General features: G+C 40.2%; 2 protein-coding genes across 4 annotated transcripts in view; one reads left to right on the top strand and one right to left on the bottom strand.

Moving 5' to 3' along the window:
• The window catches only part of MGAT5 (alpha-1,6-mannosylglycoprotein 6-beta-N-acetylglucosaminyltransferase), a 118,498-nt gene extending 109,908 nt beyond the window's left edge, over positions 1–8,590 (top strand). For all 3 annotated transcript variants that reach the window (XM_060279337.1, XM_035130388.2, XM_035130397.2), the window contains one exon: positions 265–8,590. In XM_060279337.1, the coding sequence (XP_060135320.1) occupies positions 265–463 (199 nt within the window). In that variant the 3' untranslated portion in view covers positions 464–8,590. The remainder of the gene's footprint in view (positions 1–264) is intronic.
• A 1,550-nt stretch (positions 8,591–10,140) lies between these two features.
• Positions 10,141–23,510, bottom strand: part of TMEM163 (transmembrane protein 163) — a 76,838-nt gene continuing 63,468 nt past the window's right edge. Inside the window, exons 6-8 of the mRNA XM_035130432.2 lie at positions 18,858–18,969; positions 11,711–11,852; positions 10,141–11,266 (exon numbers count right to left, since the gene is read on the bottom strand). Coding sequence (XP_034986323.1) covers positions 11,206–11,266; positions 11,711–11,852; positions 18,858–18,969 — 315 coding nt within the window. The 3' untranslated portion in view covers positions 10,141–11,205. The remainder of the gene's footprint in view (positions 11,267–11,710; positions 11,853–18,857; positions 18,970–23,510) is intronic.

Consider the following 23,510-nt stretch of genomic DNA (forward strand, 5'->3'; position numbering starts at 1 on the left):
ATTCTGGGATGCTGTCAATCTGTTCCGAGTAAGTGAGGCTCTGACTTCTTGTAACAAGCTTTTGAAATTATCGGTGTGATTTTTGACATTGTGAGTTGGGCAGCTTACGGGACCTGGTTGCTGAGATGTCAGTTTTATGTATGAACTGAATCTCTGCATTACCTACCTTTGGCACCATGAGTTGGAAGTGCTGCTGCTGCTGCTGCTGCTTGCTGAATTATTGCAGGTGATGTAGGTTGTCTTACTTTTCCTTTTCTTTTCCAGATACAACATTGAATGTCATACAGCAGAGTCTGCAAATGATATTGTGGTTCCATCTTTTGATGAAAAGAGAAAACACTGTGTTTTCCAGGGTGATCTCTTGTTGTTCAGCTGTGCAGGATCTCATCCAAGCCACAAAAGAATCTGCCCTTGCAGAGACTACCTTAAAGGACAAGTTGCACTTTGTAAAGACTGTCTATAGCAGCAGCTCACTTGACTTGATGAAGGGACAAAGCCAGTGGCTTAGTGAGAGCTGCTGCAATTTCTTGCACTTTGCTACTGCAGGCAGAACAATTGCTGAGGAGCAAACATCTGTGCTACGATGGAACAGAAAAGCGATTTTAAAAAAATCTCAAATGATTTATATTTTTTTCCTAAGCAAGCAATTCTAGTGACACAGAAATCTCTTTAATTTACTTAAGGAGGTAACAAACGAAGTCCGGCATTTTTTAAAGGTAAATTAAGAGTGTTGGTTTCTTTTACCAACAACTTCTCATGATAAACAACTTTTCTGAATATTATTTCCAGTACAAAAAAACAAAACCAGACCTGGAAGAGATTGGTCAGTACAGGAAAGACTAACACAATCCTGGGTATTGTTTATGGGGGTCTTCTGAATCCTGAATGGCTGGTGAACATGGAACCACAACGGAACACAGCTACAGAATATCTATTGGTTTTTATCTCATCTGACACATTCTGCAAATCCACAGCTATGTGGTGGTCTCCACATAGCTAAGCAAGTAGCACCATTAACTGGTGGCTTCCTGAGTCGCAGATCATTTTGGTTTGATAATGGATTATGATTGTGCCATTCATTGGGGCTTCTAAGCCACATAAGCGTAATATTTAAAATGTATGGTCTTGTCTAGAATTATGAGTGTACCCATCTTTCCCGGTCCCACAAAGTTTTGTTGTAGGGTGGTGATTAGACATACTGTTAGATCACTGAAAATAAAATGGTGCCATTGGAGCAATATTTTCCTCGGTATAAGGTGGAGAAACAGTGACTGAAAGTTGAAAATAGAAGTGAGGCAGTCAAATTGTGCTAGTCTGTCTTTGACAGCTTGTGGGGATTTAACAAGTTTTTATAGGACGGACGGACATGAACAAAACAATGACTATAAGCAAGTGAGATCTCTTCCTGAAGTCCTTAATTAAAAGTAGTTGTAGACCAGCTTTTCCCTCTTTTTAGGAAAAAGGGGTTGCTTTTGCAGCACAGCTGACTTCTTTAAAAGCACTGTTTGTGGAAGGCAAAAGAGACATTAGATAGAAAATGGATGTTTCCTCACTTTGAAGCTAAAAGCTACCACAGGTTGGGAAGAAATAACTTGGACAATTTTCAATATTATATCAGAGTATGATACTTCAGTTATTTGCTTCTCCCCCCTCTACCCTAAACATTCCTTACTATTTCTACTGGTGGGATAATACACTTCTTTCTGCTCTTTTGTAATGTAACTTAATTCATTATTTGGCATTCACTGTTTATTGTGGGAAGCACTCACATATCTTTTGACATACCAAAGACCATAAGGGAAAACACCTCTTTTTTTAAGTACTATTTAATATCGGCAGGGCATAGCTCCAGAAATGTTTGACAAGACTACAAACTTTTAATTGTTTGTGCATAGGATTAAAAATTAGCAGTGGCTGGCCCCAGTTCCAGTAACTCGTGACTGGCTTTTGTGTGATGTCTTGGACTTCTGTAATAGTTAACACTTGGAATCTAGCCTTGTGTGTTAAGTTACCAGGCAGTTTCTGCCCCACACTTGTAAGTACACGGGAGCCCATCCCTCTTTCCTTCCTTTTTAAAATGATCACTCTTCAACATTGATACCCTTGTTGGTTATTGACTTATTTGTTCTAATGTGTTCTTTATGAGGACAAACCATCATCAAACTAGACCTGGCAATAAACAAAGCACTACCAATTGCTGCTGCAGCAAAAATGTTTGAGAATATATGTGCTGTAAATGCATCTTAGTTAGCACATTCAGATTAGTTTGGCTTTAGTAACAGGGCCAGTTCCAATCTAATATTTCTTCTCCAGAGAAAGATATAAAGTAAATGTTGATATACAGTTTTACGAATCTGATCATTTGCTTAGATATTTTTCTTTCAACAATAACATAAATTTTGTCCTCTACTGCAACATTTTAAATGTGTTTTTGTTTTCATACATTGCATCAAACAAGCCCCAAGAGAAGGATTTGAGTTTTGTTAGTTTGTTGGTGCAATGAATAATATAGTCTTTCAGCAGGGGGTATATTTGTAAATTGCTAGTTTAGACATACTGTATGTTGGCCAAATGCTATGTGGTTATAATGAGTGGCAGTGTACCGAGAAGGTTTAATTGATAACATTTTTGTAGGGTGGTATCAGAGTAAGCCATATTCAGAGCAGGCCACTGAAATGAATGGACTTAAATTATGACTAACTTCAAGTTATTGGGTTTACTCTGCATATGGCATGGTCTCCCATTATTTCTTCAAGCGTTTTATGATATCACTGAGAATAGGATCAGACCTTTGATAGGCTCATCCAGTTATTTCATAGCTGCATTTTTTAAAGTAACAGTATACACCAATTGTGGAAAAGAAATGAATTTGTGTATTAGCCTTATTATGGTGTTTACTATGAAGACTTGGCAGATGGTACAAAATAAGTTTCATCTAACCATGTTGTAGTTAGTACAGGGTCAGTGTACCTCACGCTTTTTAAGCATCAAAATGTGGAAGCAAATTAAACTTGTACCATGATCCACACTATCTAGAAGGTTTTTCTTCAAACCTATCTCTATGAATACCTTTAATGAATGACACATTGAAAACAAATGCCTTCATAATCCTCTGCCAGCATAAAGAGCAGATGGCAGGTGATGATTAAGGTGGTTTTTCATTAAAGCCAGACAAACTTATATATTTGAGGGGAATGCCTTTCTTGACTGAAACCTGGACCATTTTTTAAAAGTTCAAATGCAGAAATGTGGCATTTCACTTGAGGATTATTAGGAGATCTAAGGGGATAAATAGAATTGCAAATCATTTTGGCAGGTTTTGGCTTTGGGTGTAGTGGTCTACAATTCATGGAGCTCCCTGAAGTCTGAAATAAAATGAAAAAATGCATCATGCCAGAAGCATCATGTCTTCATATATCAAAATTTTCTCCCTTATTTTACAAGTTTGTAACTTGGTATTTTTTATTTTTTTATAAAAAGAAATCTTGTTCTAAGAGATCACCAAAACCTGAGAGAAGCATTTACGTAATTTATTTTTAAAGAACTTTAACATTAAAGCTTACCTTTGAAAGGTAAAGATTGAATACACTGTTTAAAAATGCCAATAAAAACCTCATTTATTTCATATATGCAAGTTGATTTGCACATCTATAAATAGGTATGCTTTTCAGTACATTTCACCTAGTTTTGATCATTTGTCTCTCTTGTGGTTCAGTGGGTGGGGTTGGTTTCTGCATGGCAGTGTTGAAGCACATTCTGCTAATATGTGTGCCTTTTAATTTTTTATTTTAAATTGTGTGTTTGGGATGTGAACATTGCCTGAGCAATTATAATGGAACACTAATTTGAGGATTTATATACTTTCTGTAAATATTGGTATGATTTATAAAGAGTATTTTTTAATATTGGAAAAAAGACAAAGCAAAAGTACGTACTTCAAGCTGCAACAGCTCAAAGAGAATGCTACCTATTGATATTTGTACTTGAATGTTTGTGTCTAAACACAATGCGCTTATATATGATGCATTATCCATGCTAAATCTTAGTAAAGGAGGGAGGAGAGAATATAGTTAGCTAATCCCCATCTGCCTGGTCTTAAATGGTTTGGTAGTGTACTTTTCATGTTCCAAGTGACAGGAAATTGTTGACGTCCAATATCAAAGAATTAGAAATGTAAATTGGTATGTACATGATTTTTCTCTCTCTCTCAAAAGAATGCAGTTCAGTATGTTCTTCTATAAATTACTAGTACTTCACTGGCATGATCTTTTGAAGAAATAGGTTATTTTCTTGTAGGAAATGAAGTTCTTAACACAAACTTTCGCAAGTATGAAGGCACTCCTGTTAAGTTCTTCACATTTAGTAGTAGGTAAGGTTGACCACATAAGCACTCCAGAAGTTGTTTAGAGAGAAAAGTCCCTTCCTGTTTTTCTTCAAAGGAGGTGTAATTGCTCATCCCTGTAGCATCAGAGAGTGCATGTCCCCTAGCTCAAGTTCACACAGCTGCCATGGCATGTTATGTGCTTCTAACATTCACACCACTCTTGTAGAATAAGGATTATCAGACGCCTAACACCAAGTCACAAGGAGCAGCCTAACCACCTCAAGCAAGTGCAGAGAGACTGGTGTTGTATGGGTCTACCTATGCACTTCCTCAAAAATAGTCAGATATACTACAGGATAAATTTTTGAGCACAAGTGGTGACACTTGTAATAGCATTGGGCTTCCTTCTTTTTACAAATTGCCACAGAGAAGAACATTGCCTCCCAACATGACTGAATACTCGCACGTTATTTTGTCAGTGTGGCTCTGGTTATATAGCTGTCCAATATGGAGAATTTTTAGTGTGTGTAAGTAGGCCCTAAATCAATTCCTCTGAAAAGTCTATAGAAACTTCCATTTGTAACTGGGGATAAAAATGTATTTAGCATTATAATTAATCATTCAACATTTTATACCTTGATGGTACGATGCCCACTGGTTGTCTTGACAGGCTGCTTAGTTTTTTAAAAATGTGCTTGGGAGCAATTCAGGGACGGTTCACTATGTCGTCCCGTCCCCCCCAATAACTTTTGTTGCAAAAGTTATAAAGTTTTTGAGGCACACAATTGAATTAACTACATAACGCAGTGGCCTCCCCATAATTAGTGCCTTTGTTCTTCTATTTTTGAAAGTGAGCTTTCTAAAGAAAGAATAGCCTTCATACAGGTTCTGAATTGAAAAGGGTGTCGTGACAGCTACAAAATCACTGTGCATTCACAATGGATGTTAGTACTAGTAATTGTGGTGGGTTATGCCTGAAGATTATAAATCTCAATAGGTTTCATACAATACTAGATCATTGCTTCCTGCCTTTTGGGCAAAATAGAGGCCATTCATATTCTAGGTAACTGCTGTTTATTTAGTGCAACAATTGAAGAGAGTTACTGTTGAAAAGGCATTGATAGGTGTTTTAAGCTGGTTATGCAGTATGTCCTCTGGCTTTGATTATATGTGGTGCTCTAGATGGCTGTTGTGAAATGCAACAAGCAATTGCAATTGTCATGCAAGTTTTTGTTTTATATATATAAAAAAGTATCAACATGCAGAGTTGTACATAGCCCATCAATGTCCTTAGTAATAGCTGGTTCCTTCCACCCTTTGATAAAAATCTTATCTTTCATCCACAATAAGAACCTCTTTTTTAAAAAGTCTTATTCAAAGGAGGCATCTTCCAGCAATCCATCTTAATCTATCAAATGCCTTTTCCTTTTAAAAACAAAAACAAAAACTGGGTGTTTTGCTGCTACCAGCATGATTAGGTGCTCTTTGAACCAATTCCTCTTTGAACCAATTCACCTAATATGAAACCATATGTTATACAAAGATGCTATAACTATTATTTTACTTTGATTGGTTCTCAGCAGTTTTAAATGATTGGTGTGGTTTCTGCTTTGCTAAAGGAACCCTATACACCATTTTTATAGATGGTCTTTTTGCTTATTTTTTTTAATCAATAACTTTAGAGGTAATAAAGTACCATTCCAACTTAAATTATTGGTGCCATCACATTAAAATAGCATAATAGGTACACAGAAAGAGACATTTTCAAAGTCTATTCTGTATTCTCTTCCACCAGAACAACCTTGCAAGGAAATCCAGGAACAGGTGCATCCTTCCAACTCATGCCAATTTGTATCATGTTAACCTTCCTTCCACATGAAACTAGACTAATTCAAAATATCTGAAATTACAACCTCCTGCTTATAATGTTGCAAGAATAATTAGGATTGTTCTGCAGAAAACTTAGTAAATAGTCACTCAGATGCTTGAACTACAAATTGCCTTAAGGCAATGCTGTGGACCTGGTGGTCCTCCAGCTTTTACCGCAGTCCCATTATATCTGACCACTGCTGATGCCAGTCAGTGCTGATAGGATTTGGGAGTCTAACAGTACCTGGAAAGCAAGAGAGTGGCTATTTAAGAAGCTTTGCTCATGGCTAGCGCTATTTTTCTAGGAAAAGGTGCTGGAACTCACCCTGAACGCCTCCCTTGTTCTCTTATAATGGCAATGACACCCACCTGAGAGGGACAAAAAATAATTAAAAAATCCTACCCATGGCTTACAGTGCAGCTAGGGCTTTCTTTTTCTCACTTTGGAGCAAAGCTGGTTTAGGGAAAAGCACATCAGAATGCAGCATTTTATATGAAACAACAGGGCAGATATGAATTGCAGCTAAAGTCATGTGCACACCACTTCCCAAACCAGGAGTTTACTGGATACAAAGTAAACAGGCATGTATACACTGCCCAAGACAAAGCCTAACTACTGTCACCTTGCTTGTGCTGATATTTTAACAACCACATTTAAGCAGTTTGAATCAATTTAAAGCAACTAAAATTACCGCCTAGTTTCAATTATGCATTCTCTGTTGTCCTTAACTTTGTTTTACTAGGATAGGTAGCAGCTATTGAGGAGTGAATGTACACAGCATATAAAATAAGAAGAGCCTGCTGGATTAGGCCAGCGGCTCATCTAGTCCAGCATCTTGTTCTCACAGTGGCTGAACAAGTTGCATATGCTTCAGACATAAGACTCACACCTGCAGCAACTTCCACATTCCATCTGCCATAAATAATTGGGTTCTAATGGCCAGTATTGATATCTCTCTTATCTGTGCTTGTTTCTATTTATCCCAGTCTCCTGGAATTGATTTCCAGTACCTTAAGCTTCTTATACTGAGTGGCTCATGCTTCGCTTCTTCTTATTCTAAAAAATTTAAATGTTTTCCACAATTCTACCCATAGCTGCCAAGTTTTCCCTTTTCTCGCGAGGAAGCCTATTCAGCATAAGGGAAAATCCCTTAAAAAAAGGGATAACTTGGCAGCTATGATTCTACCTTTCACACTCTAAATCTCCTCTGGATGTAAAATTCCCATAGTAAAGACTGAACATATTGTGCATAAATTGACTATATTACAGAGCAGGTAGGAAGGTCAGTCAATATATTGCAAATGTTAAAGTGTGTGTGTATATATATATGTTATGCTATAGAAATAGCATATACAAGATGAATGTACCTTGGTATTATATCTTACTGAATACTATATATTCAGGACACTGAATGATGCTACTTAACTATGCCCTGTCATTTTTTATATATATAAACAAATTAATTTCCTTGGTATTGATGTATACATGAAGGTACCAGCTTTGCTTAATAACCCACCATTTGGAGTGTGTTTGTATCAAGTGACCCCCCCCACACACACTACTACTACAATTATGAGAGTGACTTCTTGTATTGGAATTGGTCATATCCTGTATATAGCAGTAGGTGTTTATGGGACACTTTCAGTTGCTAGTTCTAATTAAACTTCTCCTTGAACCCAATGCCACAGGGCAAGTAGTTTACAATATGACTTTTCACTGGCAAACCATGCAGAAGGCTTGCATAGCTTACTGAAACCCAGGTTCTAGGCAAATGGCATTGTTTTTGTCTGACAAAACAAAGCTTACCTCCCAACTTAGACTTGTCCTATTTTTTAGAACAGAAAGCAGTGAGTAGTACATATATTCACGGCTCTCCTGTTTCACTAAAATAAGCTAAGCAGTCCATAGCCAGGGGTCAAGATCACAACATTAACATTTGGCTAATAAGAGAAACCCTAAAAAAAGTGTGCAACAGAGAATAGCAAGTCACTGACTATCTCTATAAATATAACATTGAAAGTCAAAATATTGTTTGTAATGAGAAGTGTTAGCTTCCCAGTTCTGAGTACTGTTCAGCAGAGTAGTAGGTTAAGGTTTAATAAGGATTTTAATCTGTTTCACAAGCACTGATTATGTTTTTTAAAACAATACATGCTTGAAATTTTGTGGGGGTTTTTTTATTTCTTAAATTGTGTTCCGTTATATTTTGTTTAAGCAGGTTGCTTCACAGCAAGTAACTGTAAAATTAGAAGATTAACAACATGGGAAACTTAAAACCAAGGTGTAAATATGTATGTATTCTCATGGCTGACAATGCTTCCTTTCCCCACCCCCACCAACTGTTGTAGGGCAAACTAGGGAAAATTTTATTTTTCAATAAACTTTTTCTTGTGTGACTGCATTGTTTTCACCTTTTCTTTTATCCAACCACACTGTGCTTGAAATTAAAATTAAGATCAGAGTTTTCTTATAAATGACTGATAGTTATTAAAACAGAGGAAGCCAAAAGCACACTTCCCCCTCTTTTAAGAATTGAAAGTCCCTGCTTTCATTTTTCTGCTTTTGGTTGTTGTTTTTTAAAAAAGAGGGATAGTTACTACCTTGCCAATGCAACTGATATTCTCCTGCTATAAAATTCATGAAATCAGCCTTACACATATGGGTGTGAGGCCTGGTTGATGGTTTCACAGCACAAGTTCTGTATGCCTGAAACAAAGGTGTCAGAAAAACAGTAGAAGCTGTAAATATGTGCAAAGTATGAATATCAGTTGCATTACCAATTAATCTATTTACCATGGGTGCTGCCAGCTCTTGGTACATTTTGTACCAAGCTCTTGGGGCCTGTTGGTACATTTGCAAACCGCAGAAAATTATGCGCACTAACTAGATGCATAGTGCGGCTATTCTGTTTGCTATACAATCAATGCTTCTTTCAAGGCTGGGAGAGGAGATGCTGTGGCCTTTTGGGAATACCTCTATTTGTATGCCCACTGGTATCATATTGGCAATCTGTGCTGCACACCAAGTGATCTTTATTTAACCATGCCAAACACACACACACAGCTGGGATCCTAAGCTTTTGTTCTGTGAACAGAAGGAATTCCTGGAGGAAAAGTCCTCTATGCAGAGAAAGCTAGCTGGCCAATTCATTGCTTGGAATCTATGACTCCTTTTTGTAACAGATTCTTCCTAGTGTGGGAGAAAATATTTGCATCATTTCTACCAACTGACCCCATATGTTGCTGTAGTGGACTAGATGCCAAATGTGTTTAACAGGATTTCTCTGGAGGCGATTACAGACCTGATTTCTTACGAGAACCCTCATTTCTGAGGTGTCACATAAGATAATGAACTTCATTGTTAACACTGTCATACACCCTTCAACAAGCAATTTCAGGCAATTGCACTTCAGTGTTTTTTAACTGGAGATAAGCATTTTTTTAAATAAAAATGTTTAATGCCTACACCTACTACCATCAGTCTCACATTTTGAGTTCTATGCAGATTTACTATATAGCAGGTGTAAGAAAAAACGTATTAAAGAAGGGTAGAGGAGCTGCTGTGTTGATTACTCAGTATGTGACTATATGTAAACTTTTATTCCACTTACATATTTCTGTGGAAGCTGCTGCTTGGGTAAAGGTCTCATTTCTACCTTTGCAAAATGCAGTATCAAAACAGTAAGAGGTACGAAGTTATGTTTTGATAATTTCTGCATACTCACCCAATGTAAAACTCACGTAGAAAGGGCTGAAAAAATGGCAGCAACATTTCAGAGGGCTTTTGTACAAGACGACTTGTTCTATTGAGGAAGCAATCTTGAACACACTTACAAGTTAGTAAGCACCATTGAAGACAGCAGGACTTAACTTTAAATAAGTACATAGATTGTATTGTTAATGTATTATCTAGAGAGCTTTTTTAAAGCTTAATTACAGGTACTGTATAAAATAGGTAACAGCTTTATTGATTTACATAATGGGAGTCATAACTTGTAATCCATATATTAAATTACATAAGATGGTGGGTGGGAACATGGAACACCTACAGAATAGCCTAACTAACAGCAGAAAGGCTATCTTACTACCACCTTGAAACCATCACTTTTACCAGACAACAGGACACCCAAGTATTTACCCATATATACCGCTACATAAGTGCATAATACAGCCATAGACATATAATCAAACTCTACCCCCTCTTGCTTTTTTGGCTTTTGCCTGTACATTAACACTTTGTGCTTATTTTTTCTGTGCAGCTTAATATATTTCATAATGTGTTGCTTCATATTTATGCAGTGCAGAGAATTTTAGAAAATAGTATGAAATTCACATTAGATTCTTTGAATTTAAAAATGTAGCAGTTTGGGAAAGGGGGTTGATTTGAGGCTGGTGGGGTGGGGGAATTAATTTCATGCATCAAGTAGTGTCTGTTGGCCCCCATAAGCTAAGTACAATACCACTGAGTTCTGTGCAGAAGACACTGGAAATTCTCACTTGCTGGCACATTCTGGAACGTTGGTGGCAACGTAACTAAAGGCCATCTCTTGTCTATATTGGATGCAGTAGTAGTCTCTTGTCTATAGAAGCTCATGCCACAATAAACCTTTTAGTCCTTAAGGTGCCATGGTAAAAGACTACTGTGGTTGCGCCCTTTCGGGTTTCGCTCCTTTATATAGGCATCTGTTGTGTTGAAGAACTCAGTATTCCAGAAGACAAAACATGGCGGCTTGATTAGAACTGTGAACTTTGCTCATCTCAGTTACCATTTGCAGGATTTTAAATAGCACACACAAAAGAAAACGGCTGCTTGTTGCTACTTTTGCCAAGATCTAAGCGGTGTACATATTTGCCTAATTGTACAGATTGACCTTTTCTTGGAAAGATAATGTAAAAAGAAAATATACCATGAGAAACAAAGTGCAATCTTGTAAATATAATTGGCACCGTTTGCCAGGATGTAGTAAGTTATCACATTTTGCAAAATTTTATTCAGTCCATGGAGCTCGTCTTTATTCAAACATTTCATAATGACGTGTTTGCCGTACACGAGGAACCATGTCCACAAGTAGTCTGGAAATGAAAGCACATGTTGATGAAGGACAAAAGTCACAAGTTGTGAGCAGAAAATCATGGACAATGGTGCTGGAAGATTTTTGAAAATATATCTTTGTATTCTATCCAGAGCTCAACCACTTCGAAGTGGATTTTGATAAGGTGGTTTCTAAAAGGTGTTCTAAGCAAGGCATGCAATTATAAGTCATCCAGTACATTGATATTTAAGCAATGAAACTTTGTAGTAATAAGGTAAGGGCAATGGTAATAAAGGTAATAAAAGTAAGGGCAATGGTAAATAATGAAGATACACCACTGCAAAGTAAGTGCAACATCTAAGGAAACAGTCTTGAGGCTGCTACCCCATGCCTCAAGCATCATATACAAGGAGCAGATCATCACAGTATCTGTTAAGCATGCAAACACAAAGAATAAGGTGAAAAAAGGAACAACTGCACTTACTTAGCTCCATAAGCAAATATTGTCAGTCCAATTAGAACACCTATACTTCCATCCAGGTACCAAACAGCAGCATTGTGTTTAAAAACCTCCGCACTTATAAGTATGGAGAATCCCATTATTCCTCCTACCAGAGAGTTGAAACCTGAGATAAAAAGTATAAATTTAGACTTGTCCAAGAACCAGAGAGTTTGCACATGAGTTTAATGAGTTACATGTGTACCATTGTCAACTCACATAAAACAAAACCCACTAAGAAATTTAAGGTTTTCTAGGTACTGGCCACAAGATGTCACTCTGATCATGTCCCTCACATGAAAATACTGACCACTTTGATACTGCAGTGTTGTTGTTTTAATAAGACTTTGCTTATGTTTACATTTGATAGTTAGGAATCTATGATAAGTGCAGGGAACATGCATCTCCCTTCATCACAGAGCTTGTTCTGTAGGTTTTAAGGAAACCTATGACAGCTTGGCTAACTCTCAACTACCCTTCATTGCCTTTTCTCCAGAGGTCTCCCTATACACTATATGGTGAAAGAGTCAGAGTGTCTGAGCTTTTAGGAATTCATAAGCAACAGCCCAAGTAATCCTCTGCATCCAAGTGCTAAGGATGTTTTGTATTCACTGCAGTGCCTTGGAATTTCCACCACTCATCCCACCTTGCACTTCAAGCTGCTCCATTTCTTCCTAGTTCTCACTCAGGTATCCACACCATTTCGCAGCATTGCGAATTACCGGTCGGCATTCTAACTTCTCTCTGTAACCCAGTTTCACTCTATGCATGTCTATCCAGCATCTGCCATCTTCACACCCCATTTGCAATTGGATTCCTCCCATCTCTGCTGCCTCTTAGGGTGCTGGTCCAAACAGAATGCTGTCTTTGGGTGCTTCCAGATGCGGACCAATAGGCATTTCAAATCAGACTGCTATGTGTGTATTCAATATGTTAGTTTCCACACATTCCTGTTTGTTTCCCCCCAGTCATGGCTGTTCCACTGCTTGCCACTCGCACTAGTGGATGGAGGTTGCTGGAATGACTCTGGGGGACTTTTTGGTTGTACACTCAAGTTACTCCCACTCGGCCATTCATTGCTTTTTCTGTTCTGGGCATGCCCTGAGGCACTGCTGCACTTTGCACTCACCACCTATAATGATATGCATTAGGGTGCCTAAATGTGTGCTGGGGGGTGCCTTATTTCATGAGCACCCAATCTATTGCTAGGGGTGGGCACTGAAGTTCCCCTTGGGGGTGGGAATCACTGGAATGAAAAATACTTAAAAGGGGAATAAAAATAGCAAAAGCACCCTATTTCAGCTCAGCCTAATGGCAATTGGCCTTCCCTTGTTTACCATACTAACACCTAGGGATGCTATTTCCTTATCTGGCTGGCCACAAGATGTCTCTCCTGTGCAGCGAGAAGTCTTTGAGAAATTGTAGTCCTGACTATTGCTGGTAAAACATAAAATACTGCCTTGCCTGTTGCGCTGTTGCTGTTCTATCCATGTTTCGAAGTAGCTACTGATTATACCACACAACAAATTAATATTTATTTTACTTAACAGAATTGGCATACCGCTTAATTGTAAATAAAATCTCCAAGCGGTTTACATAGAATATAGTTTGGATTGTGGAAATCATCACAAACAGAAGGAAGCTTGGAGAATGGGACTTGCCTACTCTCCATCCCAGCCCCCCAGCTTTGTAGTTGGATTACTTTCAGATTCAAATGAAATTTGCATTTGGAGAGAAAAGGATTAATGGGGCCAGAGTGACTGCTTAAAGTTCCTTAATAGTCAAGCTGCCATCCTCATCACTTGTTAGAAAAGTTACAGGTAAATAGCCCAGAATCCCCAAGGAAATAGCTAGAGTTAGGAAGCATATCTCCAAGCTAAGGACAACCTTAAGCAAGTGTGTACATGCACACATTTGCCCATAGAAATAGGTAAAGGTAAAGGGACCCCTGACCATTAGGTCTAGTCGTGACCGACTCTGGGGTTGCGCGCTCATCTCGCATTATTGGCCGAGGGAGCCGGCGTATAGTTTCCAGATCATGTGGCCAGCAAGACAAAGCCACTTCTGGCAAACCAGAGCAGCACACGGAAACGCCGTTTACCTTCCCGCTGTAGCGGTTCCTATTTATCTACTTGCATTTTGATGTGCTTTCAAACTGCTAGGTTGGCAGGAGCTGGGACCGAGCAACGGGAGCTCACCCCGCCACAGGGATTCGAACCGCTGACCTTCTGATCAGCAAGCCCTAGGCTCAGTGGTTTAACCCACAGAGCCACCTGGGTATATATAGACAGAAACAAAAAACTGCAGTTTGAATCAGGAAGGCAGAATGAGCTTTTGGAGATCTGATGGAGCAGCGATTTCAATGATGCTATGTCCTGTCTCCACCTATGCTCTGCTTGTGTATCTGTAAATAACCTGAATATTACAAAAAGTATTAAATCACCAATGATATATTTTCCAAAGGCAGTCAGACCTGGATGAGCACTGCCCCTAGAAGATTTCACCACTTGGAGAAATGGTAGCATACATAATACTATTCTTGGGTTCAACTTATGTGACAGTAGCAGGGTCTGTTGAAAACATTCGGGCACTTAAGGCGGACCCCCAAATGGCACTACCCCTCCAGGGGCAGAGGAAGGGGGTGCGGTGAGTGCGGACCACCCTAGGTGTCACCACTGAGGGGGGATGACAAAATGCTGGGTGGCACTTACCCGGGAGAGACGTGGTGGCTTGGACAGGAAACAGGCTCCGTGCTACCCAAATAGTCCGCCCGCTGCCTCCCCCACCAGCTGTAGGGCAACTGAGTGGGAGGAGGCAGGCAGGCTCCGGAGGCACCACGGCGCATCGCCCCAGGCGCCCAAGCAGTTTCCTCTGCTGCTGCCCCCCTCACCAGGGAAGAAGGGGTGAGGGAAGATTTACAACAGAAACAAGTGGTGGTGGGATCTGCTGTCCTGCTGGATCATGCTGCCTGAGGCAGTTACCTCACCTTGGCTCATTGGTGGGCTGGCCTTGGACAGCAGCAATATACAAGGGTAAATAGATAGTTCAGTTATCTATTGTTATCCATAAGTCTCTGCCTGCTGACCAGGTTCCATCTTGAGCCTTCCCAGATACCATATTGTCTCTGTTGAGAACATTGGCAAGCATAATATATGCCTCCTCACTTAGCATGTTTTTAAACAATTAACTAAGACTAAATACAGGAGACATCTGCAGACTTAAAAAAAGAAATCCCTGCTAGATAGGAAATGCTGGATTCTGCCCCTCTGTGCTGTCTAAAAGAAACTTACAGTTCCACAGGCTGTCACAGCAGGAAGCAAATTAACAGGAATCAGAAAAGTGCTAACAGGCAAAAGAGACATACTAATTCACTTTGTGCAACTGCTGCTTCCACCCCCATGCTGTATTGCTTGTTTGTGGGTGGGAATCTCACCCTCCCAAAGATTATATTCCACCAAAATCCAAAAATACAAAGAGAGAAATCTGTGCGTAGCTGCCTGACTAAAATAGCTTGAATGCACAGACACCAGGCTAATTACAGAGTTCAGTCTCTAATTTAGCTAACAATAAAATCAGCAGCAACACAATTATCACGACGATGTAATTAATGGAAGAGAAGTTCCTCAGCTATTTGCAAAATGCAGGACTAGTTGAGAACAGTGGTACAGTGGTGCCTCGCTAGACGAAATTAATTCGTTCCAGGACTAAATTCGTCCTACGAAAATTTCGTCTAGCGAGGCACCGTTTCCCATAGGAATGCATTAAAAGTCAATTAATGCGTTCCTATGGGCTCCGGGGGAACTGGTGGCGGTGGCGGCGCCTGTTCTCTTGGCTCGGGGAAGGCAGGCAGGCGCTTCCCCGAGCCAAGAGAGCAAGCGCCGCTGCTGCCAATGACAGAGCCGGATTGGACGAAGCTTCAGAAGCTTCGTCGGATCGGCTCTGTCGGGCGGGGTGGGGGAAAGGCGACGGAACGATCCTGCGCCTTTCCCCCACCGCTGCCAAGCCCCATGCCGACAGTGCGTGGCGGGGGACGGCGACGGGAGAAAAGCTTCTCTCGTCGCCGCCTCCCGCCTGCCTCCCCCAACATTGAGCGCAGCTTCGGAGGTCTCCGAAGCTGCGCTCAATGCCGGCTGTGCGTGGTGGGAGGCGGCGACGGGAGAAGAGCTTCTCCTTGCCGCCGCCTCCCGCCTGGATCGGACACGAGGCGGGGAAAGACCTTTGCCTTCTTTCTGCGCTAGTGTTCCGCTGGTCTCTGCCGGTTGCCCCTCACTGCTCGGGGCAACCGGCAGAGACCAGTGGAAAACAAAGGGGAACCAGCCGCAGCTGGAAGAAGGCAAAGGAAGATCAGCTGAGAGGTGCTGACAGCTGTCAGCGCCTCTCAGCTGATCTTTCTTTGCCTTCTTCCCTTCCTACAGCTGGTTCCCCTTTTGCTAGACGAATGCCTTTTGCAAATAGGTTTTGTGATCGGAGGTTTTTATGGCCACGCTTCGCAAGACGAAGCGGCGGCCATAGAAAACCTCGTCGTCTTGCGAGGCAACCTCCGATCGCAAAATCCATTCGTATAGCGGAAATTTCGTTAAGCAGGGCATTCGTAAAGCGAGGCACCACTGTAATTGTGGCCTATTAAACAGGTAAAGAAGTGGGACAAAACATTCCATCAGTTTTACCACTGAGCCGATTCAGATGGTCTTATCTTGGTTTAATAAGCAGAGATATGAATGAGCCTTTTTTTATCAACACACACAACCGCTTTGTTTGAGCTGCAATTAAACCCAGAATTCTCTAATTCCCATTTTTGATGTAACTGACATCTGGTGAAACTATGGTCAGTTACATAGTATTTAAACCAGGCATCCCCAAACTTTGGCCCTCCCATCATCCCTGACCACTGGTCCTGTTAGCTAGGGATCATGGGAGTTGTAGGCCAAAACATCTGGAGGGCTGCAGTTTGGGGATGCCTGAGGTAAACCTTTGCTGCCTCCATGCTCTGCTTTTGCTGCTGCTCTTCCTGAAAGTGAAGAAGCCAGACCATTCCTGGGGGACCAGAGAGAGACACACAGACATGCAAAAATCACTGAAATGAAGCAGCTGGCCTTGATTATAGACTTCTAGGAGTGGTGGGGAAATTAAACAACAACAACTGTTTTGGGGCTAAAGAGGGGGCATTTGTGTTGAGTTAATTACCATAGCACAACTCACTCCAGTACTTTAGCCTCCAAGTTTCAGTAGTTCAAACTTAAAAGCATCTCAGCACTCTCATCAATCATGGATTTTCTTAGAAGAAAAAAAGAATTGCCACAATTGTTTGCTCACAGCTGATGGCTCTGACAGCTGTGATGATGTGAAAGCAGTCAGCTTTTTCTGCTACCACAGGCACCACTCGCTCCTCCAACAGTTGTCATCCTTCTTCAACAGTCAAATCATCTAGGGAATTTTTACTCATGACGCTACTCATGTTTCTGGGAGCCAAAGGTTGCCTATGCCTGCGCTACACCCTACAGAATATCACAGGGCAGTATTTTCGCCCATTCCAGAGGGTGGAAAGAGCAACCCTGAACCTCCTAAACTTAAGGAATGCTTTAGCTTGTAACAAAGAGCCTCCTGTTTTCTTACAACCAATGTTTCACTGTGAGGAGAGGGGCTTATACCAATAAAGAGAAATGGTCTTTAAGGTACATAGGCCTCAGGCAATTAAGAGCGTCAAAACATAAGAACCAACACTAGGAAGCTAACCAGCAACCAGTGCAACCGCTGCAGTGCTGAGTGAATATGGTCTCAACCTCCCAAAATGTACCAGTAGGAAAGCAGTGGCATTCTGTAGGTTCTAAATGATCTGTTTGGCACTCTCTCACACAAAGCGCAATGCAGTGAGACTATAAAAGCTAAAAAAAAAAATCCTTCCAGTAGCACCTTAGAGACCAACTAAGTTTGTCATAGGTATGAGCTTTCTTCAGAAGTGTGCATGCCCACGAAAGCTCATACCTATGACAAACTTAGCTGGTCTCTAAGGTGCTACTGGAAGGAATTTTTATTTTTATTTTTTGTTTCGACTACGTCAGACCAACATGGCTATCTACCTATAAAAGCTCAGTACACATGGCTAGAGCTTAGATGACACAGTTGTTGTTGTTTTTTAAAAAAATAATGTTTATATGTTACTTTTCAACAGTTTATCCAAGATTTGAACCATATTTAATTGCATTAAAATGAAATTAGTGGTATCAAAGCATCTGTTTCCAGCTTTTGTTTTCAGGTTCACAGAAAGGCACCATGCTTCAGAATACCACACAGCAGGAAAAGCCTATTACACTCATTGGACCACATGATGGATCACTGTGGGAAACAGGATGACTAGGTCAATAGGCCTTTCTCTGTGCTCCTTACTTGAATTTCTCATGTCTGCTGTCTTGACTCCTGTGGGATTTTTCGTTTGGAGCAAGACAAACAGGGTTGTCCCTCATAAGTACCGGTAATTACAGTATTCTTGCTGCTGTTTGACATCTTTTTATGCACTACACAGCAGCCTGCATGGACAAAACCACCCAGTATCAGAAGAAGCCTATGATTTGGCCATTTTGGGGGGGCCTCTCATTTCCTGCAACACACACACTCCATCTGACTACTATTAATGCATTCAAGCTCTCCTGACTTGCTTGCAATAGTATTACTAATATTAACTCCTTGGAGTTTACTGGTCTCCATGCTTTATTTAAAGGGCTACTTCCATCCATCGTTTTGTCACTTTGAATGTCTTCATTTTTTTATAGCTTGTAGTTGCCAGAAATGCCAGAAATAAAAATCTCTGCAAATCAGGGAAGCTAAGGCTGCATACATACAATGCATTTAATCATTTGTTAAAAGTGCTGGGAATTAGCTCTGTGTAGGGTAAACTACGGTTCCTATTAATCTTGGCGCGGGTGTGTGTGTCTGTCCTTACAGCATTTGGTGATTATGCAGTCTGAATCACATGTTTAATTTAATTGTAAGAAACTCAACAATTCTGTCAGCTGCATGTTAACTGGTAGCCCATATCTGTAGCTGTTTTTGTATTTTACCTTATGTTCATCTCACTCATCTTTCATCTTATATAAAAGTAGCCAAAACATAGAGGAATGTGATACGTGCTACTTACCATCAGTTAACAATGCTCTGCTTGTGAGCACATTCCCCAACATAAATTTGATCACTGCCAAGGTAGTACAAAGGATTCCACTTAAAATAGAAACACTATATAGAAAGTTATCCTGGAAAAGAAAAATGAAAAATAATTATGTGTCACTTTTGCCATGTAATACAAAGCTGTCAAATAATTGTATAGATATGGGCTCAAGCCAAAAGCTTCTGGGGGTGGCTTTGGCTAGATATATCTGAGCAGCTGGGAGTGTGGGCACACATATCTCAATCAGGAAATGTTATCTTTGAAAGGGAACTACATTTCTCTCCCATAGGGATATGTGAGAGTGATGCTCTTACCCTCTCTGTGAAAGAAAGATCAACAACTTCCCCATTCAAACATACTTGAGGAGCATGAAAAAGGTGCAAGATTCAGCAGCACATCTGGTGGAGCACACCCAAGCCTCCCATGATGGATCAAAAACCACAATGGCTCAGCAAAAAAAGGAGGAACTAATCCCTAGCAGCTTGTCTGGCAAGTATCCTGGAAGGGGGAATTAAGTTGCAAGGATGTGTACTATGAGAGTAAACATACAGGTTCTGAATATGACCAGTGATACCTTAGCTATATAACAGAAAACAAGGTTTCTGGAGAGTGGAAAGGGGACAGCCATGGGAGTAGCCAGGATTTATTTAGGGGGTAGGCTTTATGTTTAGGGGACAGAACAAAGTTATCTGCAACACAACTGGTCAGTTAAGTATTTTTATTTACTTACTTGATTTAGCGGGGGGGGGGGCAGCTGCACCCACCTGGTTATGCCCATGGGGGCAACTGTGACTCCTTCCCTGCACTTTCCTCTAGCATTATATAGGAATAATGAAAAGAGGAAAAATTAGACCCATTCTCTTTCCCAGCTTCCCTGCTCTATCAGTGCTCATATTCAGGGTCACTATGCAATCCTAAACCTGATCCCTCCTTCTCTTTATAGAACAGGAAAGGGGAAGAATAAAAGGGTCCATTTCCCTTTCACCCTTCCAGAAATGCCTCTCCTGCCAGGCCTGGACATTTCAAACCAGCCTGGAACAGGAAAACTCTCCTTAAGGGATAGGGATACAGCGCAACATTTCATTGCACATGCCACATGCACTGTCTATTTTTGAACTAGAAATACGGTAGGTTATTATACCAACTAAAAGAGTATTCTCATTCTAGGATTTTATTTTATTTCAAAGTTGCATGCTCTATGCAAATATTATGACTGAAACACTATTTACAACCCCCAGCTTTATTTAATACAAGTAAAGAGCTGAAATGAAGGAACAGAGGAGGAAAAGCAAGTGTAGGAGAGCAAAGGAACCCAGTTTTCAAGTACTTGAGACCAGAGAGAGATCTGTTCAAGGAATCCCTGCAGTATTTCAATGCATCCACAGAGTGGTGCTACTCACCACAATATTTGTATGCCTAGTCTCTATGCTTCTTTACGAACCAAAACGGCTCCCAGTGCTCCCCACCACCTTCCCCAGGATTCCCACTACCACCAGTACCAAGTACCACTGACAAATACACAACTAGTACAGTCTAGATTACATTTGGGAGGCAGAATGAATGAGCTGAATTATGAGTAGGTTTGTGCACTTCCTGAGGGTCTAGTGAGTTGTGTTGTGCACCACGGGGTCAAGGATAAAAGATATGGCAAGAGACAAGTGGAAGTGCTTGTTATGAAGATGAAAACTGAAATGGCAAGGAGATGGGCAGTGACCTGGTATCAGCCATCACTGGTAACACATCAGGAGCCTCAACAGCATCCCACTTGGTGTGAATGATTACCTTTCCAAATTAATTCATCTTCCAGAAAACTGATCAGAATAGACACTTTAATATGGTAGTAAATTAATAAAATAACGCTGACCATCTGCTGCCATGTCCCTCAGGACCTTTCCTCTTTGTCGCCTCAGATTACCTTCTTGCCATTGCTTCTGAAAATCATTAAATAAGGAATCAAATCCATCGAGATTCATTGTTCGCTACCTCACTAGATTTTAATTGGAGCAACAGCACTGAATTAGAAAGAGAAGATTAATTTTTTTAAAAAAACAAACAAAAACTAAACACTTCCATAATCTGCAGCCTTCTTTTGTTTGAAATGAAACTCATTTTTGTCCAGTTGTGCCATCGTTTATATCTGCATAAGTATATCCCATTCTACCCTAAACATCTTTGCTCGTGACATAATGCAGCTACAAATAATTATGTATTTAACTACGTTTTACACTATGCTTTCATGTTACACTGCCATAGCCATTCCAGTTACAAATCCTATACTAAATACACCCACAGTAAATCTGTGAACAAAGCAAAGTGTATACACAACAGACCTGAATGTATAGAATCAAGCCTTCTCCCTCAGTAACTGAAATGCTTTTGAACTTTTCCTTCTCTCCCTCTCCCTCTCTCATATTTTGCTTACAAGTCTGCTGGGCCAGAAAGACCTCATCTGCCGAGCTTGTTTACTTGTTCACAAACCTTAATTTGCATCTCTGCATACAGATCTATTAGCATATGCCAATTTCTATCACAGGTCTGTGCTTTGAGTCTTTTAAGTGCTTGATCGTGCCCCTGATAGGAAAGAAGTGGGGGAAAGAACAGGGCAGACTTTTCTGTCCTTTTTCTTTATGGTTATGCAATGATTGAACTGCAAGGCAAGCTGAAATCTTATCATATATTTCACTATACTAGGAAATCCATCTCAATAAAAGCACTCAGGGCATCACCATGGAAACTGCACATTACAAAGAGCAAACAAGGAAGGTATTTGTGGCACACTACCATTCCTTGCTAAGGTTATATCCTTGCATCCAGTTTTTACAATAGGCATGCTTACTAGTATACTGTGGATGCCCTCTAGCCCAATAAAACATTGTTGAGTGGCAGTGACTTCAGCTGTTTCCAAATCACTTAATGCCCATCATCAATGAGAGTGCTGGTTTCATAAACAGGCAACACACAACTTCAGGACTGCTCATACCTGAGGAGGTTCTTTCAAGAGTGTTTCTTTCTTACTGCACTAAAACAACACTATTTGTTCCTTCATGCCTTGCACTGGGTGAACACTGTATGTAAAATTTAAGACTATATAACAGGTTCCTGTAGTTGACTCAAGTGCCTTTCTCTCCAAGTATGAAATTTAGGGAAAGGTAATTCTGTGCAATAGGACCCGCATTTGGTTAATGTACAACCGTACTAACTGCAATGCAGATACTGCTCACAGAGAATATCTACTTTCTATAAATGAAAGTATGAAAACCAGAGTGTGCTGTAATTTAGACAAGGAAAGAAGGCACTTGGATTTGATCCTAATATTGCAAAAAATAGAATAGCTCTCATAAACTGGGGAAATGTTTAAAAACAACCATAGGTACAAACCAATAAATAATATTAGTATGAATAATATTAGTATGAAATTCTGCCTCATACCACACCCACTGTATCTTTGCGACTGGGTGGTGGAACCTCCTGTATGGGACTAAGAGAAGCTACCAGGCAGATACACCCAAATTCTCTTTGTACAAACACACACACACGTGATATACTCCATAACTGATTTTTACTTAAACTGTGTTGTTGTTGTTTTAACTCCCAGAGAGGTAACGTTAAAAACAAAAAATGTCTGGTAGCATCTTAAAGACCAACAGTGGCAAAGCAAAGGCTGGACCCGGGGGCCACAGTCCCTGCTGCCCAAGCTCCTTGATATTGCTACCCAAAGTGTGGCAGATGATGCAACTGTGAAAAGCAAGTTCAGCATCTTTGTTCAGCCACCAGTTTGCAAGTGTATATACTGTCCTGCACCAAAACACCACAGGGCAATTTAAAGCATAAAAATGCATTAACCACACAACCCAATAACGTCAATTATTTCATGCTACAAAGCTGCTTTTGCTGCTCCTACGTCATTTCAATTTGGCATGCTATCCCCTTTAAACCCTTATTCTTTATTTTTTAAAAATGTAATTATACCTGCAGCATAGTTACTACTGTTCTGTGAAGGAAGCATATTTTGATAAACTCAATTCATAGAGTGATCAAAGTCAATGCAATATTGTGTGCATTCTCAAGAGGAGTATCACCAGTTCCCCCCAGTTACCTTTTTAGCAAATATACATTTAAGATGTGACTGTGTGCACCAGCACAGTCACAGATCTACCGGTAGTAGCAAACAGGATCAGTGTATGAGCTGCACTGCTGTAGTCCTAGTTTTCAACCAGTACATTGCGTCTCTTAGACTAGACGTATTTTCACTATTCATCTAATAGCACAGCTAGTGTTACAATAGCTTCTTAAGAAACATTTTCTACTGGAACTTCAGCTTTCCCTTGTTGTGGCAAATGAAGTAACCCTATTCACATCCTAGCAAACAACATCCTGGATCATATTAATGAATGTAAACTGCACTGCCACTGCATAGAAGATACTGCTGCCTGGGGAAATAAACACTCCCTGAATTGCAAGTAGCTATTGATTTAGCACACCAAGTAAATGGTTGTACTCTCCCTGGCCCTTTGACTTGCTTTATCAAACAAGAAATTGTATGCATTTTGTAGTACATAACAAGAGAGATAACCTATTTTGGGGGATATGGAATTATGATAAATTATAATAAATTGTTGAATTTAC

This window comes from Zootoca vivipara, chromosome 1, assembly GCF_963506605.1.
Source record: "Zootoca vivipara chromosome 1, rZooViv1.1, whole genome shotgun sequence".
NCBI lineage: Eukaryota > Metazoa > Chordata > Lepidosauria > Squamata > Lacertidae > Zootoca > Zootoca vivipara.